The following is a 19,630-nucleotide window of genomic DNA, read 5'->3' on the forward strand; positions in this document are numbered from 1 at the left end:
CTATAGATTAATTGATTTTTTAATCTAAACCAAACACATGATCAAATCCTTAAAAAAAGTGAAAAACAGGAAAAAAAAAATGAATGATTTTTAATATCTATTTGTGTGAGAATGACAGGTATAGAATTTTTTTGAGATATACTATCACATAATCTTCATCCTTTCTAAAAAACGAGAGAGGAAAAAAAAATGATTTTTCTGTTTGTATCTAAGTGGGAATGAGATATAGAATTTCGTTGAGAGTATCCAACCCCAAAATGACCAATTCGGGAAGGCATGTGTGGTATTGACGGAAGATGATAAGATGGAAATCATAACCATAGCCATGTTCGATCTCTCTATGTCTTTCTATCCTTTTCAATTAATTCATGGGCATAGGTATTTTATTTAGTTTTTATATTTAGTTTATTTATAGTTTATTTAGTTTCTAAAATCCAATTAGCTAGATATTTCATTTGATTTTATTTTTATATTTAAGTAGTTGAGTTTTGGAAAGTTTTTATATTTTGTTAATAGAATAGAAATTTTTATATTTTTTATTATTAGGAATTTCTATTTTGTTAAATTGTAAGTATCTATCTCAATAAGAGATTATTAATATTCAAATGAAAGTGATGAAAGAGAGTAAATATTTTAATGCTCAATTATATTTTAATGTTTTTTTTTTTTTTTTTTTACAGAAGGGTTTATTTATGTTTTCAATTTTGAAGTTCCCTTTCCAAGTCCATCAACAAAAGTAGTGTCCAACCTTAAAATGGGCATGTGTGGTATTGACGGGAGATGATAAGATGGAAATCATAACCATAGCCATGTTCTCTCTATGTCTTTCTATCCCCTTCAATTAATTCATGGGCATAGATATTTTATTTAGTTTTTATATTTAGTTTATTTATAGTTTATTTAGTTTCTAAAATCCAATTAGCTAGATATTTTATTTTATTTTGTTTTTATATTTAAGTAGTTGAGTTTTGGAAAGTTTTTGTATTTTGTTAATAAAAATAGATATGAGGACTTAAAGGGTTTATATTTAGGTAGTGCTTGAGCCAAGGAAAATGATAGTCCACTATCTTGACCCTATGCATCACAAACCATGTGAGGACTTAAAGGATATCGTAAACATGTAAGTTCTTCCTATTATTTTTCATAGTATTATTTTTAAATAAAAAAAATACATTCACCTCAAAGACATTTTTTTATTATTTATATATATTAAAACATATAACATTCACCTATTTTTAAAATGTACCCATTGAACTTATTTACATAGGACTCTTCGAATATCTGCAAAGAAAACATCTAAGAGGGAGTCATCTTAGCAACTAGTGCAAGTGACATCCAAAAATTTTTCTTTACACATTAGCTTATGCATTTGCACCATTTATATATGTGAGTACTAATGTTATTTTATAATTGATCGATTAGTGTCCAAGACAAGAAGGAGGGTTCGAATGTGGCTACTTTATTATGAGATTCATTAAAGAGATAATTTTTTATCCTACAATTATTGCTTCAAAGGTATTACTTATTTAATGAATTGTACATAGTTTTAGGCTTCCAAATGTTATGCATTTTAATGTTATTTTCTTATTTGATTTCAGTTTTGTGATAAAAAAAACTTATTCTCAAGTAAAATTATATTTCCATTTATTCATCAGAAGAAGCGCCCTTCGATGAAATTAGAGGAGAATGGGCTACTTTTGTGCTACAACTAATCATGAATCATGTTAATGCATCATGATCACCATGCATGGTGAGTCCCTTAGCTACTACATGAATTTTTCCATAGATATTGTATAGTAATGCTTATTCTTTGAATAATGTTTCTATTTGAAAAAAAAAAATAGTTCTTAGATTTGTTCATTTATGATAACATCGATCCATGTTTATTTTCTTCAATAAAAATCTCTAAAACTCATTAAATTTTGAAATGCAGGTATACACTCTTGGGATGGTGAAATGGAGAATAAAAAGAAAGAAGAAGGCAACAAGATTTTGGGTTTTTAAATGCAACTCTTATGTTATACGTTGTAGGACATAAACGTTACTTTAATTGCAACTGAGAAATTTAGATTTTTAGATGGGACTTTTATGTCATTTTATGGTTAGCCGGTTTTATGCTTAGGAAATGGAGGTATACATGAATCTTGGGATCTTTAACATTTCTAAATCATGTTTTGGTATGTATTCACTCTTCTTTTTTAGTTTTGATGGGTTTGATATGTTGGATGTACTATCCTTTTGTGAACATTTGATATACAAATATTATTAGATGATCAATGTATTATGAGTTATTCCAGAAACATTACAGAAAAATGAGTTAAATATAATATGATTGTTATATTTATGGACAAAATATAAATAGGTTAATCTTATTAATTCATAAGCATTATAAAAATCAACAACTAAAACCAATCATATCTTCCACAATAATTTACAATGATGTGATACCATAACTTAAAGGTGATGCATTTAATGTGACATCATAACTCAAAGATGATGTATTTAATGTGACACCCTATCATCACTAGAGATATATGGTGTCACTTCCGAATGGGTCACCATTTATCTACTTTGGTGTCACTTCCAAATACGTCACCAATTGGTACCCTCTATGGTGTCAGTGGAGAAGGTGACGCTATGTTGTAGTGACACCCTATGTTTATGGTGACTCGTTATAAATGTCACCATATACTTTTTTCCTTGTAGTGACTGTGTACCTGAAATTTGCATCTACTTGAAATTTGCTCCAAGTTAAAAATCCTGTACATGGTAATGTATTTAAATGATTATTGCTCTTTTTAAAAATAAAAGGTAATATCAATAAGGATTTTTTTATCAATAAAATAATGATTCCATCCCACTTTCATCAGGAAAAACACAAAATAAAAAAAAAAAGTTGACATGTGTGTAAAAAAATATTTAGTAAAAAGTAGAAGAAAATATTTTTAAAATTTTATATTTTTAACTATCTTAGGCTTTCACTAAATAAGGGAGTTGCTTTCACTAAATTTTAGAAAGATTAAGAATGGTTAAATGCTTCAAAATAATAAAAATATTTCAATACTACAAAATTATTGTTAAATTAAACGGAGGAAGACAATATTTTTCAAAAAAGGGAGTTGTCATTTCACCACAATTTTTTGTATAAAGGCAAAGTTTATTTTAGATGAATAAGAAAAAAAATTGTTAAAATTTAAAGATAATTGTAGTTTGGATATTCCAAGGTTTGCTTTGGACGATGGAGAGAAAGCTAAAACATAAAATAAATAAATAAATAAAAAGTTAGAAATAAAAATAAAGGTGGATCCTTAGTTGCAATTTGATAAAATTTAATATTTAATGACTTAATAAATTAACCTTAAATTATTTACTTAAATTTTTTTATTTATTTTTTATTCTAAATATTAAGGTTATTGTTAAGATTAATTTATATTTTTTTCAAACTATTAAATTGATTTATTTTAAATTTATTAGTTTAAATTATTTTAAATTTTAAATTTATTAGTTTAAATTATTTTAAATTTTAAAATAAATTGATGTATGGAATACCCTCGTACTCGAGTTTTGAAATTGAATAAAAGTAAACTCTGAAGTATTTAAAAATCTTAAAGGAAAAAAAACCAATATAATATTGGGTATTATATTAATCAAAATTACATTGTGATGAATTCAAAAGAAATTTAAAAAGAAAATAAATTAATTAAATAAAGGAGAGAAGATGATTGCCCACTAGCTTTTGGATGTCTTTTTAGGACAATGTCATATTTGAAGACAAGGATTTGCTTTGGGATGACGAGGGAAAACCAAGAAAAGTTTTTTGAAAAAAAAAATTTGAATGTGAAGAGAGAAACACTCTTTCATGAAAAATTAAGAATATGAAATATGAAAGAGTGTGGTTTAATAAAAAAAAAAATTGAAGTGTAATAAATCAACGTCCAAATATTAAAATGTAAATTAAGAATTAAAATAAGAGATTTCAAGAAAATATAATAGATGGAGATAATAAAGAAAAAGGTAGTGTTTGTTTTTTTATTAGATAAAAAAAGTTAAAATATTTAGTTTTTTTTATTAAATTAAAATTAATATGTTGATATCAATCGATATAATAATTAAATTGATACTTTAGTTATTATATTGGTTGATATCAACAAGTTACTTTTAATTCAACAAAAACACCACCTAAAACTCTAATTAATAGTGTTTTTACTATAAAAAAATTATTAACAAAATAATTATTTCACCTCACTTTTATTAATTAGAAAATAAATGAACACATGGGATATTGAATTATCAACTTTTATAAAAATTATTTGAAATTGTACATATTTTTACATATTTTATTTTTATATTAAATAAGAAGAATTGAGAATAGTTAATGACCTCAAAAGGGTATTAAATGAAGTTGTTGATATATTTTTGAATTATGAAATTTAGAGAAGATTTGATGTGAGCAAAACTATAGAAAATAAAAACAATGATGTTAAAGCACTCCCAAGGTTGATTATTGTGCCACGTTTGGTTCTCAAAATAGAAGGAATAGGAATGGATTTCACGGGGAATTTAAGGTTGCTCTAGTTGGTTTTTGGAAGAAAATTTGGAATAAAACTAAAAACATAAATATAACTTTTCAAAAAAAAATGATTTAATATTTATAATTTATTTTATTTTTTCTTCATCTTTTTTTTTTTCTTCTAATACAACCATTTTCCCCATTTATTTTTCATGATTTTTTAAATTTTATTTGATATCTATTAGATAAATTTCTTAATGTATGGTTGCCTTTGGTTTTAATTTTAAAAATTCTAAAATTTTTTACTTTTGAAATTTAATTAAATAAAAACTAATTTACAGTCTAACTATATAATTATATCAAATTATATAGTATTTGACTTTTGATAAAAATTTATTTGATTATGCACATTTAGAAAATTTGTGTTTAGTTTAATTAAACTAACATGGTTTTATAGAATATTTTAAATTATAGATCATTTAATTAAAAAAATGTCAACACTTTCAACAAATTTATATTTAGTTATTTGAAAGAAATGAATTATTTTAAGATTCTTATGACTTAAAATATTATTAAAACAATTGAAAATTAATTAGTGAGATTGTTTATTTTCTTACTATTTTTTAACTCCTTCGAAAAATTCCTTTGAATGTTCTCAATATTTATTTTTTTTAAGAAATCTAAAATTTATTTTGATTTTTAAGTTTTAAAATTTAATATATTGTATTTATTTATGATTAGAGTCTAAAGTTACAGGATATATAAAATAAGAACAAGGTTACCAAACTCTTCTAAACTTCATTTAGGGTTATTATAATGCTTGCCCCAAGAAAAATTCCTAGCTCCGCCATAAGTTAGAATGTAAAGTTAAATAATTAATTATTATTGTTAGCAACTGGAATAGGGAATTGTTACTAAAAAGTATCCTTAAATAAAAAAAATTCTACCCTAATATTTCTTTTTTATTTATATATTTTCTTGTGATTGATATAAATAGAAAAATAATGCTAATTAAAAGTATTATTCAGTTTCCATTTTTTTATGAACTTCCAATAACAGCACAACTATCAATAAAATTGAAGACAAAATCAAAATAAAATTATCAAAACTAAAATAATCTCTAATGAAATAAAATAAGAATTCAGTAATCATATTAATAGAATGCAAAATGCAACACAATAATGTAATATAACATGATAAAAAAGATAACAATATATTTATTCCAAGTACAATTAACATTTGATAATCATATTAATCAAATTTATATAATAAGACAATAGAAAAAGCTTATAAGAGTTCAATTTTTAAAATATATCTTACAACTAAATAGAAAAAATTTGTGAAAAATTTTGAAAAAGAAATCAGATATAAAAAAATATCAAGAGTAAATTAAATTATAGATCTAACCTAATTTTAAGATTGATTATGCTTCTTATTGCAGATTTTTCAATACCAACTTTTTACTTTTTCTGCAAAAATAAGCCTTCTTTGATAATTTATAAAATTCATATAAAAACTAGTTGTCATTAAAAAATTTTCAAAAAATATAAACAAAGGGTACACATGAAAATTTGATTTATCACAAAACACATAATTGAAATATTTTTTGAAAACCCACCTGCTTTATTGACTTTTGAAAACCCACAATTTGTGGGTTAAAGTTTCTGACCAGGAATGATTCCCAAGCGAAAAAGTTTTACAAATAAGAGAATTGTTTTGAGTAAGAATATAACAACTATTCCCATTCCTCAGTTCCATGAACCAAACAAAGCCTCATTTTGTCCATATTGTTACATGAAAAATTAAGGATACAATAAATGAGTTTTAATAACTGTTTAAGAAAGTAAGATAAGAATTAGTAGTTTCACCTGCCCTTGTACTTGTCCAAACATAGACGCTTCTGATAAAACCAAGTTGCTCAACTTCTCCACAAAGATCGAAACTGTATCTACCATTTTCTTCACAACTTCTCCGCGGTGACGAGGAGACTTGGTTTCTTCTTTCCGGAAGCAATTGGGCACCCAACAGTTCCCTTTATAGATTTCATCGAACCCCACAAATCTAATCTTCCCGATTTATTTATGTTGGATATCTACCTCCCATAAATGATATTTCTTTCACAAGCTAAGTTAAGAAGGGAAAATTATTGCCCATTAGACTTGGTTGTCCTTTTAGGGGGACAATGTCATAACTCATATACGAAGATAAGAAAAAGTTAGATATTAGTTGTTTATCAAGGGAGAATATTGTTGTATGAACATGAAAATTATAGTTGTATGAAAAATTAAAGTGTGATAAATAAGAGTCAAAACATTGCTTAAAAAATGTAAATTGATAATTAAAATAAGAAATATCTTCAAAGAAGATAATTGATGAAGATAATAAGAAATTATCTTTGATGGTATAACAAAATCTTGTATATGTTAGCGTGTTTAACTTATTTCAACGTAACTGTGAGTTCAAATTCTGGGGGGAATGAATATCAATGGAAAAGATAAAGAAAATAAAGTTTGGAAAAGAAAGCTCTTTTATCAACAAAATATTCCTTTTTAAAATACAAAAAACAAAAGGGTTTATGTATATAATCATTTTTTATATGATTATATATATACATATATAATCAAGGTGTGCTACACGATGCATAGAGTTTGCAGTAGCCACGTGCCACATGCCCATCAGCACGTGTGTCATCTCGCTATCTACCCTTGGTTTTTAATATATAAAACTTTATTTAAGATCTAGGCATCAACCTTATCACGTGACACTCACATTGAAACTTATCGATTGATCAATTAAAGTCAACAGCATTTTAAAAAAGACTTATTAAAAACTATTGAATAGTTTTTAATTATTTTAAGAATAAATTTTATTTAAAATTTTAAATAAAAAATAATTTTTTTGATTTATTTTAAAAATATTTTTTTAAAAAATATAATTTAAAATATAAATGAAATTTTAATTTTTTTACGAAATCAAAATAAAAAAAAATATTTTAAAAAACAACCCATCTATGAATCTATATTAGTAATTGTATTATTTCTTAAAAGTATCTTTTAAAATTAATAAATTTGTTAACAAAATCAAAGTATTAAATCTTGTTGAATTTGGAGTCTATTTGTTTAATGAGAAAATTAAACAAAAATGGTTCTATAAAAGAAATTATAAGAGTCATTATGGATCAATATTTATCCATAAATTTCTAGTATTAATTTCATTATTTTAGCCTTAAATTATTTTTAAAAATTACTAGAATTATAAAAAATATGTTGCATTAGTCTTAATTGATTTAAAGTTTATTTGTTTAGTAAAAAAAATTATAAAAATATGATTATGTATAAAGAATAAACTAATAAAGTCATTCATAATGAATTTTGATTTATAAATTTATAATATTAATTGGATCAATTTAATGACTTTCTAGTACTAATTAGATTAGTTTTTGAATTTCAAATTATTTTAAAAAATTAATGAACTGTATGTATAAAGTATCATTTGATTTTAAATCTATTTGATTAATGAAAAAATTTAGAGAAATTTAGAAAAACAAAGTGATCATATTTGAAGATTTTTAATATTAATTTTTAGAGAGAGAATGAAAGAAAAAAATATCAGATTATATTTCGATTGCTTTTTATTATTTTTTAATATTTTGTTTGGCTTTTATGATTTTTTTTTTTTAAATAGCCTAGCACATAATTCTTTAAAACATAAAACACTATCAAATAATTTTTTTATTATATTTAAATACTAAATGATTTTTTTTAAAGTGCTTTTAGTGAAATATAAAGCATTGTTAAAGTGCTTTTGTTAGAAGTGTCTTTGAAGAGAATAACTTAGTGTTTGGATATAAATTAAAACAATATATTTTGATAATGCTTTTAGTAATGTGTTATATAGTAAAAAACAACTTGTGAAATAAAATTACCCACCAAGGGATTGTCTATAAATTATTTTAACTAATTTTAATTTTTTTTTAAAAGTTTACCAAATCCCTAATTTTTCATGCATTAGAAAATATTTTAAGCCCTTTCAAAATTACTTCTAAAATGGCTCAAAAGCTAAAATACAATTAAAGAAAATAAAGGAAAATTAGAAGAAAATGAAAAATTAAAATAGTGAAAACAACAAATTATTTTTATATACAGCTTTAGACTCATTTTACTTATCTTAATTATTATATATAAATATTAAATATGTAAAAATATTTAAATGATTTTGTGGACCCCGCATTTCGGCTCAATGCGTTTCCCACTCGATGGCGAGCTCGATTCTTTTTATTTTGAAAAATTGATTTTTAGTTCATTAAGAAAATGACTTGGAGTCGCCACTTATTTTTGTTTTATTTTTAAAAGGGTAAACAAAATAAGAAAGAAAAACCCTAAGTGTGACTCCTTATTTTGGAAAAGGCGATCTGCGAAAAACTGGATCGGGTTCGGGGGTCAGGTTACTTATCGGGAAGGTACGGTACAGACCATAGCACCCCTTTAAGTCCCTAAAGTCGGGTCTCTACTAATAAAATGAAGCAATCATGACAATTGATGAGGGAATCAATGAATACTCAGAGTGATCATGCATATGTGGGAATCGGGACATGCATAGAGAAAATGACCTGAGCGGATGTGGATGCGTACCTGGGCAACGAGCCACCATGCGCTATCAAGAAAGGAGGTTAGTGCATAATAACAATCATGAGATATATCACAGGGCATAATAAAATCTATCATTCATGGCAATTAAGTCAATCAATTATAAATTCACTTATGTGGGGCCCTCACCAAAGCCCGATTGATCTTGCACGAATTAATCTCACAAATTCCATTATTCTGAAATTATGAAAATGACATTCATGTTTATATAAAGTCAAGAGGAATAAAAGATTATTTGAAACCCGAATGGAATTAAAAACAGTTAGAGAGAAAACTGGGTTTTTGAAATTTATTTTAAAATTGGAGTCTTGAGAATTGAATTTAAGAATGAGAATTTTGGAAGTTATTTAAATGTTGAATTTTAAAAAAAATAAACAAATAAATAGGTGAGTAAAATGATAATGATTAAATAAATTGATATAAAAATTGAAATTTCGGAAATTGGAATTTAGATTTAAAAATCGGAATTTTGAAGAATAATTTTAAAAAATTGAATTTCGAAAAAAATAAGTAAGTAGATAAATAAACGAAATAATAATGATGAAAATAATAATGATTAAATAAATAAACGTGAAGATTGGAAATTTTGAAATGAGAAATTAAATTTGGAAACCGAGATTTTCAAGAATTTGTTAATAGATAAAATTTTAAAAATAATCAACTAAATAAATGAACAAAGTAATAATAATAACGAAAAATTATAATTAAATAAATGAACATAAATAGCTGCATTTTTCTTTTTCTTTTTTTTTTTCTTTTAAGTTGGAAATTAAATTCGAAAAAAAAAAACTAGATTTTGAAGGAAATTATTTTTGGCATGGAATTTTTATATATACATGCATAAAATATATATATATATATATATATATATATATATGGATGACACGTAGGGAGCCATGCATAGCCCAAACATGCCAACCTATGCTTTATGTATGCCATCAAATGCAAATCATGCTGGTGGGACCATTCCAAGATTCATTTCTCCATAAAGTTCTCTGCCAACATCTTTTCAAGCACCAACATTATTTCATCAAACTTCCCAACCACTACTGGCATAATAAAGAGCCCCATCTGCAGTCACCACCGGCACTCAGAAACGGGAAAATGCAAACCTGGACATATAATCTGGCTCGTCCACCTCCAAAGACTCGACACAAACGCCCATTACCGACATTACTCCATCATCATCATGAAATGGAGCCATAAACAGGGGAAAAGAAATAAAGAAAGAAAATAAAACAAACACGAAAAGAAACAAAGCATGAACCTAGCTATGTATCATGGGCATTCAAAATGCTAGGAACAAACGGAATCCAAAGGAAATAAGAGCGCGATTTCGATACATTAAGTTCAGAAAAGAGCAAAGCAACAGATATTTACAAGAGATCAAACCATCCAAAGATAAGACCTAAAACAAAGCATGCTTATAAGGAACAGATCTAACTAAGCAAAATGAGCAGGCCAGTAGTCATACCTAGAGTGATCTCCTCAAGCCTGGAGTTTCTCGGATACCCGTTTGGCTTCCCCTTCTTTTTCAGCTGGAAAATCCTCCATTTTGCTCCCGTCCCCCTTTCCTCTTTTTCCTTTCCTTTTTTCCCCCTAAAACCACAACTCCTGCCCGTCCTCTCCCTCACTTCCCATCTCACCCACTCTCACCCACTTCATTAAAAAAATATTTTTCCTGGGCTTCAATCAAATCGGCTGATGGTCATCCTTTGCAACTCTATAGTATTTTTCCACATGCTGACATTGACCAATTAGCTAAGCAAATCCCTCACTGTGAGTAATAACTATTAGTTGAAAATTCTCATGCCCTTTTCCAGCTAATAATGGGGTCTACAAATATGCCCCTCTTCGGTAGAGTTCACGAGTGTAAGGAACATGAACACTGAAGTGAAAAGGAAGTGTGAATAGTGAGTGGAATGAAGTGAACTCTACCGAAGAATCAAGGAGACCCCCATAGGGACACTAACGAAACACGAACTCACTCAGGTTAACAGATGAACAACGAGATTCTAATCCTAAAAGGAAATTATGTCTCAAAAATGACTCTGAAGCCACACTAAAGGATCCAGACTCTCTCTAAGACGTCTCCGAGAGTGACTCAAAGATCGATGTCAAAGATGAGTAACGGTCGAACCACCTTGAAGTACGAGAAAGAACGTGTCCAAAGGAGACTCCCTATGTGACCTACATGAGAATGATAGGTGTAGAGTGTCTAATAACACGACAGAGATATGTGTCGTGATCTCAAAAGACCGTGTCATGTGTAGTGAAAGGGGAAATCTAGAAGAGCCTGATGAATAAGCAATAAGCTCCAGAGTAGCCAGGTGAGGAAACTGACTCTAAATGTCATACTAAAACAAAGACCTGGACGTCGAACTAACCTCATAGGAAGAATGAATGACCGATCTATATGGGTGCGGTCCCGACTCAAACTAAACACAAACCGATAGGAAAATGGCCGATCGATATGGGTGCGGCCCCGACTCAAACAGAACTCGAACTAACACGATGAATGAAAATGACCGATCGATATAAGTGCGGTCCCAAAAACTGCACTGACATGACAAGGAGATCGTCGATCGATATAGGTGTGGCCCCGACTCAAACTCAAACTGATAAGATGATGACCGATCGATATAGGTGCGGTCCCAGAAACACAAATTGACATGATAATGACATGGCTGATCGATATAGGTGCGGTCCAGACTCAAACTGACACAATAATGACCGATCGATATAGGTGCGGTCCTAGAAACTGAACTGTCATGACAATGAGATGGCCGATCGATATAGGTGCGACCCCGACTCAAACTGACACGATAATGACCGATCGATATAAGTACGGTCCCAGAAACTGAACTGTCATGACAATGAGATGGCCGATCGATATAGGTGCGGCCCCGACTCAAACTGACCCGATAATGACCGATCGATATAGGTGCGGCCCCGACTCAAACTAACACGATAATGACCGATCGATATAGGTGCGGTCCCAGAAACTGAACTGACATGACAAGGAGATGGCCGATCGATATGGGTGCGGCCCCAACTCTGAACTAATAAGATGATGACCGATCGATATAGGTGCGGTCCCAGAAACTGAATTGTCATGACAAGGAGATGGTCGATCGATATAGGTGCGGCCCCAAACTCTGACTGATAAGATGATGACCGATTGATATAGGTGCGGTCCCGACTCAAACTGACACGATAATGACCGATCGATATAGGTGCGGTCCCAGAAACTAAACTGTCATGACAATGAGATGACCGATCGATATAGGTGCGGTCCCAGAAACTGAACTGACATGACAAGGAGATGGTCGATCGATATGAGTGCGGCCCCAACTCTGAACTGATAAGATGATGACCGATCGATATAGGTGCGGTCCCAGAAACTGAATTGTCATGACAAGGAGATGGTCGATCGATATAGGTGCGGCCCCAAACTCTGACTGATAAGATGATGACCGATTGATATAGGTGCGGTCCCGACTCGAAAACTGACATGACAAGGAGATGGCCGATCGATATAGGTGCGGCCCCGACTCAAACTGAACTCAAACTGACAAGATGATGACCGATCGATATAGGTGCAGTCCCGACTCGAAAATTGACATGACAGGGAGATGGCCGATCGATATAGGTGCGGCCCCGACTCAAACTCAAACTGATAAGATGATGATGACCGATCGATATAGGTGCGGTCCCGACTCGAAAATTGACATGACAGGGAGATGGCCGATCGATATAGGTGTGGCCCTGACTCAAACTGACAAGATGATGACCGATTGATATAGGTGCGGTCCCAGAAACTGAACTGACATGACAAAGAGATGGCCGATCGATATGGGTGCGGCCCCGACTCTGAACTGATAAGATGATGACCGATCGATATAGGTGCGGTCCCGACTCGAACTGAACTGATAGGAAGATGGCCGATCGATATAGGTGCGGCCCCGACTCGACTGACATGACGAATGACCGATTGATATAGGTGCGGTCCCGACTCGAACTGAACTGATAGGAAGATGGCCAATTGATATAGGTGCGGCCCCGACTCAGACTGACATGACGAATGACCGATTGATATAGGTGCGGTCTCGACTCAAACTGAATTGATAGGAAGATGGCCGATCGATATAGGTGCGGCCCCGACTTAAACTAACACGATAATGACCGATTGATATAGGTGCGGTCCCAGAAACTGAACTGTCATGACAAGGAGATGGCCGATCAATATAGGTGCGGCCCCGACTCAAACTGACACGATAATGACCGATCGATATAGGTGCGGTCCCAGAAACTGAACTGTCATGACAATGAGATGGCAGATCGATATAGGTGCGGCCCCGACTCAAACTGACCCGATAATGACCGATCGATATAGGTGCGGTCCCAGAAACTGAACTGTCATGATGGTGATCTGATCAAGTAACCCAAAGCCAAAGGATATCCAGGATAACGATGCAAGCAAACTCGGAAGGAGAGGATATGCCCCAGTATGACAACTCATGAGGATCGACAACTAGGTCAAAAGATAGTGAAGCCCCTAAAAGGTCCGACGATCCCAAAGAAGGCTAGAAAAGGAGGGTATGCCCCAGTATGCAACTCAAGGGAGTCAAAAACTAGATCAAAAAGTGAATGAAACATGTGGAAGGTCTGATAATCCTAGGGAAGGGAGATATGCCCCAGTATGTGACTCACAGGGGTCAACAACTAGATCGAAAAGATGATGAGGTCTGCGAAAGGTTCGATGATCCTAGGGAAGGAGGGTATGCCCGAGTATGCAACTCGCAGGGGTTAATAATTGGATCAGAAGGTGAATGAATCCTACTGAAAGGTCTGGTGCTCTGAGGGGAGAGGGTATGCCTCAGTATGCCATGATGGATAGACAGAGATGCAAAATGCCTCAAAACTACTGTACTCTGGAATATGCTCATCCATCATGTAATGAAAATGTCCAACCTCAGATAGGTAATGCCAAACAGGACCATGTATCATGACACCATGCTGACAAAACAAAACTAACTGGTGAATAACAACAATAATGATGACCAGTGCTCAAAATGAAAAGAGCAAGCAAATCAACACTCAACATGCCAACTATCAAAATGAAAACATCGTCACTAATAAGTCAACAATCTGTCAGGCCCTGCCATCATGGAAGATGTTGAACCTAAAGTCCAAAAGATGTATGAAAACACAACCAAGGTGATCGAGGACTGATCTACATCTCCTCCTAATCGAGAAAAGGGTGAGGTCATGTGTCACGGTGGGATGTGTAGGATAAAAGAAGGTGATGATCAGGCTCTGGTATGATAGAAGGCATGAGAGTATCAAGGGTGAAATGTCTGAGTATGAAATGAAAGGTAGGGAGATATCCGAGATCATCCAAGTATGCCAAGAAGACTAGACCCAAGGCGTCAATAACTCTATAATCCATCGGAAACAGCAATCACAAACAGAAAGTCAAATCTCGATGTCGAAACATCCAACTAGGTGGCTATGCCCCAGTATGCAATGAGGACAATATGAAATAGTCCAATGTAAAGAACCAATCTGATCTCTCTCCAAAAGATGGATATGCCCCAGTGTACAGGATCCAATAGGGTGGCGATGCTCCAATGAAAAATGCTCTCCATCCCGGCTATGGCCCAGTGTAAAGTAGTGTATCCGAGTCAACAAATCAATCAACCTCTACTCCTGGTGCCAAAATGGAAACATCTCAACATAATCCATATGAATCAGAATCCCAGTGCTCTATGAATGTGAATGAGGTGGCTATGCCCCAGTATAAACCATCTGAAGTGACTATGCTCCAAGGTAAATCAAAGTCCATCACCGATGAGAAGGCTATGCCTCAAAATAAATCGTGATCTCAAAAATCAACCATCAATGAGTAGAGTGACTGTATCTCCGATAAAAGCGCACTCTGAAATGGCTATGCCCCAGTGTAGGGTCATCCAACAACTGCTAATCCATCATAATCCAAGTGAAGAAGCGAACTGACTATGCCTTAGTGCAAGGCATCATCCCGAAAGAAAACGTCATCGATGAGCGGGGTATGCCCCAGTATAGATAACGCCGCCTCTGAAGATCCATCACTGATAAGAAAGGTATACCCCAGTGTAAATCATCATCTCAACTCCCCATCCATCATGCTCCGAGAAATAATCTCCGGCCAAGCGCGAGTATTGCCCATGTGTGAGCCGTCAAACACAATGTGAAGTAATGGCCTCAGGGTGGTCTTCAGACACGGGACGTAACGTAGGCCAAGGTAATAGGGTGAAAGAAATGAAAGGAAACTAGGCTCAAAGATCCCAATGATATAATCCTCATACCCCTCGTGCATGAGATGCAATGCGTAGAAAGCGTCATGAGTCCCAGCCCTAGGCATCCCCATATGAAAAGTGATGATAAATGAATGGTCACATCGAATGAACAAGTATGATGTGTGGATGCTGAACCCAAGTCAAACATCAAGCATGATGAGAAAAGAAAGAAATCAAATGAGGTAGAGTGGAATGGAGGAAAAATAAAGATAGAAGAAGACGAAGAGATAGAAAAGTGAGTGATGGTCAACTTGCATCAAAGCATGGAAAATAGTCACATCTGAAATAGATGGAATGATGGATAGAGCAAGGATTCAGAGATACTAAAGAAAAGGTCGTTTGCCCCTCTCACAAAAATCGAATGGATGACTCATACTCTCACCCAAAACATACATCAAGATGAAATCTCAGAAAGAAGCTCTCATACGAACTCTCTCTAACACATGAACTCAATGAAGCAACCCGGCACATCCATACACATGCCCAATGAAGAACGATAAAATGAAGAATGCGCCTCTTTTTTTTTTTTTTTTTTTTTTTTTCTTTCTTTGTTTTTTTTTTTTTTTTTTTTTTTTTTTTTTTTTTTTTTGCGCATACTCTGATCAATAATGAATGAACTCCCATGAAAATACATACCCAAATGATCAAACCCTCTCCACATACGAATGTAACATGAATCCTCACTAACAAGACAACCTCTCAAAATAACATCTCTGAACCATTGCCCATGGGGTGAATGATAGGGAAGAATGTGACAATCCTCCATGCAGTGACGTGGAAAAAAAAACCACCACTCAAGGTGAAACACGGATAATGTCGAGTAAGCAATAATGAAAGAAAAGGCAGAGAACGAATATCACAAGTGGTGATATGTGATATAAGAAAAGTAGTGATGAAATGATGTCCAAGTGGAAAATATCACAGTGAAGAGTGAAAAATGAGGCTCGAATATATATGTTAGGTCTGGAAATCATGACGTATCCAAACATAGCATGCAAGCACTATAGGGTCCCCAACCCGGTGTAATAGGTAAATGAGGTGATGAAAGAAAATGCTATGTGCTCGTGTGAGGCTCAAAGGGCTAGCAACAGGTAACTCTATATGTGAGGGTGATAAAGTAAATAGGCTCATGAAATGATGGCCACCCATCCTTTAACCAAAACCTCGAACATCATGCTTTTGAGATCTCACATGGCCAATACTAAAGACTGGCATCCATCCAATCATAGTCATGGCGACCCCTCTGAAGTCGTGCAAAAGCTCCCACTGATGCTCTATGATAATCGTCAATGTCCTCTGATAATCACCTCACTCCATCATCATAAGCCACTCACCATCGTCTCATAAAATCGCCATCTCTAATCATCCCGACTCTCTGAAGTCATGTGCAATGACTCAAATCTAGATGCTCCATGATAATCCCCCTATCTCAACAATATCGTCAAATAGTCAAACCACTCTCTCATCGTGATCCATCTATCATCGTGTAAAGCTCACCTCGGGTCTAACCATCTCGGACTCTACCTAGTCAGATCAAGGAAATGATGGAAAGAAACAGACAATGGTACTGTAATATGCTAAGGCGAACAAGGATGGTAATGTCGTATAACGGTACCAAGGGTAATGTCATGTCAAGCTCAAAATGGGTAAGTCAACAAGTCCATAGAGTCAGGGTATGGATATGGATATGGTACTGCTCTGAACGGAAGGTGAAATGGGTCACAGTCTCGAACTCCCTAGGTCGATCTCCTAATCCTAGGTCAAAAGGCTCAATATCCTCCATGATAGGTCAGGCCAAAGTGATCATGATGTATAAGTGAAAATCTCAAATCAAAAGCATAGCACACATCAACGCAAGATATGCAAAACATACTCATTAGAAAAGAGAATAACACACACTCAAAATAAAAAGATCATATCACTAAATGAACCAAATGAGTACATCATGTGTGAAGCGATAGAGGACTACAAAAGACTAGACTCCCAGCATGAACTATAAACAACAACTCTGAACCAAACTGGACTCGACAGAACGGGAATGACTCTGACGACGACCATAAATCAAAATGAAAGATGCTCTGAGCTAAACCGCTGCAAAATGATGTACCCATGTCAACTGAAACAAGTCCCCAACCCGAGATGTCCCAAAATACTATGCGATCATCGATACCATCAACATCCAAATCAATCTATCGAAGACCAGGAGGAGGAGGAACTGCATGTGTAAAATGCGTAGGCAGAGGATTGGTGGTCACACTTGGCCCAGCCAAGTTGACCAACCCTGAATCGATCAAATCCTGTATCGCATGATGAAGTGCTGAACAACGCTCAGTATCGTGCCCCGGAATCTGATGATACAAGCAGTGCTCATGTGAACGGAAATGAGGAGGAATAGGATGGGGCAAAGGCCTCGGCGCCAAAGGAACAATCACTCCAGCATCCCTGAGCTTCTCAAAAGCTCTAGTCAAAGTCATGCCCAACAGAGTGAACTGTCTCGCGGGCCTCTGTGCATATGGTCTAGGCGGTGGGTGAGTAGCGGCTCTCGGATGTGGTGGTCGTGGCTGCATGTTGGTCTGAGCAATGTAAGGCTCCTGAGCATAATCCAGCTGATACTGATACTGTGGAAGAGAGAAAGGAGCTCCGACTGGAGGAGGTCTGTAAGGCGAGTGATGTGCGGGCCTCCGATACTGATAGCTAATAGCGCCAACCTCTCTAGATCTACCAAATGATCCAATCGGCTTCTTCCCCTTACTGTCAGGGGAAGGAGTAACATCCGTCCATAATCCTCGAGCGATGGCCTCCTCAACACTAAAAGTTGCCTGAACCAGACTCCTTAGGTCCTGAAATGGGACGCCCACAAGACGTCTCGCGAACCTCGGTTGTAGGTTCCGAAGAACCATATCAATCTGATCCTGCTCCTTAGGCCGGTCTATCATACCAGCCACCTTTGCCCTCCAACGAGTGACAAAGGAAGAAATAGACTCGTCTGGCCTCTGCCTGGTGGCCTCCAACTCTCGTCTAGATACGTCAATATCAGCACTGAAAGTAAACTGAGTCAGGAACTCATGAGCCACATCCCCCCAGGTGCGGAGTCTCGAAGGCTCAACCGAAGCAAACCACCTCTGAGCCGCTCCACTAAGTGACATAGGGAAGAGGGCCACCAACTGCGCATCATCGATACCATGTGCCCTCATGACTGTGCTGAACAGTCTCAAGTGGATCTTAGGACAACCAATCCCACTGTAACGCTCGATGTCTGGCATGCGAAACTTGGCGGGCAAGCTAGCCGCCGGTATGCCGTCTCTGTCATCCCAAGTCAAACCTCCGTCCTGCAATCTGATCCGTCTCATCATGGACTCAAGCCTCTCAACCTTGGCCTCCTGCTCGGCTAATCGAGTATCCTCAATAGTGGGAACCATGGGAGGTGGCACTGTGACAGTAGGTGGTGGAATGGTCTCATAATGGTCTGCCAGATGGAATGGAGTACCAAGTGAAACCCCAGGTGGACGAGTTTGTGCTGTCTGAGATGCATGAGGAATTGTCTCGTCAGTGACCATGCCAGCCGGATGAGGATCCTGGCGAGAACTCTCTAACTGATCCAAGCGTCTATTGACTCCGGCCATGAACTCCTGAAAGGAAGCAAGTGTGGAAGCTAGCTCGTCCGACATCTCAACTGAACTGTCTGAACTCGGATATGAATCTGCTCTGATCAATCGTCCTCCAACTCTCCTCCAAGAATGTGACTCCAGACTCAAACGACTCCTAAACTGACTCCCTACAATGCAAACAAAACAGATGAAGGACACTAAATAAAACTCTAAAAGGCGACAATACAACATACAAGCACGTGGTCCTGAGGTGGCAATCAAAAATCTGGATACATGACGAAAACTCTAGAGTCATAAAGATATCCACTGCGAGATGGCTACAAATGTGACCAAAGAATCTCCATCAATAATCCGAGATAAAAGAGGTGCGAAAAACACACTATCACGAGATCGGTACTCCATCAATAAACATATATCTTTAACTCAACTTTCGACTCGAGCTCCATAAGAGAAAAAATGGTAAGGTGATCAAGGCAACTCTCTCGAAAAAAAGTGTGAATGTAAAAACGTGCCTTTCACCTTTCT

The 19,630-nt window shown here is 34.3% G+C and overlaps 1 protein-coding gene across 1 annotated transcript; it reads right to left on the reverse strand.

The window, feature by feature from the left end:
* Window positions 1-17,686: 17,686 nt before the first annotated feature.
* On the reverse strand, window positions 17,687-19,165 carry LOC117931969. Its single transcript, XM_034853033.1, has 3 exons — window positions 18,489-19,165; window positions 18,000-18,371; window positions 17,687-17,939 (listed from the first exon to the last, which is right to left on the reverse strand). The coding sequence occupies exons 1-3, from the start codon at window positions 19,163-19,165 to the stop codon at window positions 17,687-17,689; spliced, it is 1,302 nt and encodes a 433-aa protein (XP_034708924.1).
* Window positions 19,166-19,630: the final 465 nt, after the last annotated feature.

The sequence above is a fragment of the Vitis riparia genome, chromosome 15 (assembly GCF_004353265.1).
Source record: "Vitis riparia cultivar Riparia Gloire de Montpellier isolate 1030 chromosome 15, EGFV_Vit.rip_1.0, whole genome shotgun sequence".
In the NCBI taxonomy this organism is placed as follows: domain Eukaryota; kingdom Viridiplantae; phylum Streptophyta; class Magnoliopsida; order Vitales; family Vitaceae; genus Vitis; species Vitis riparia.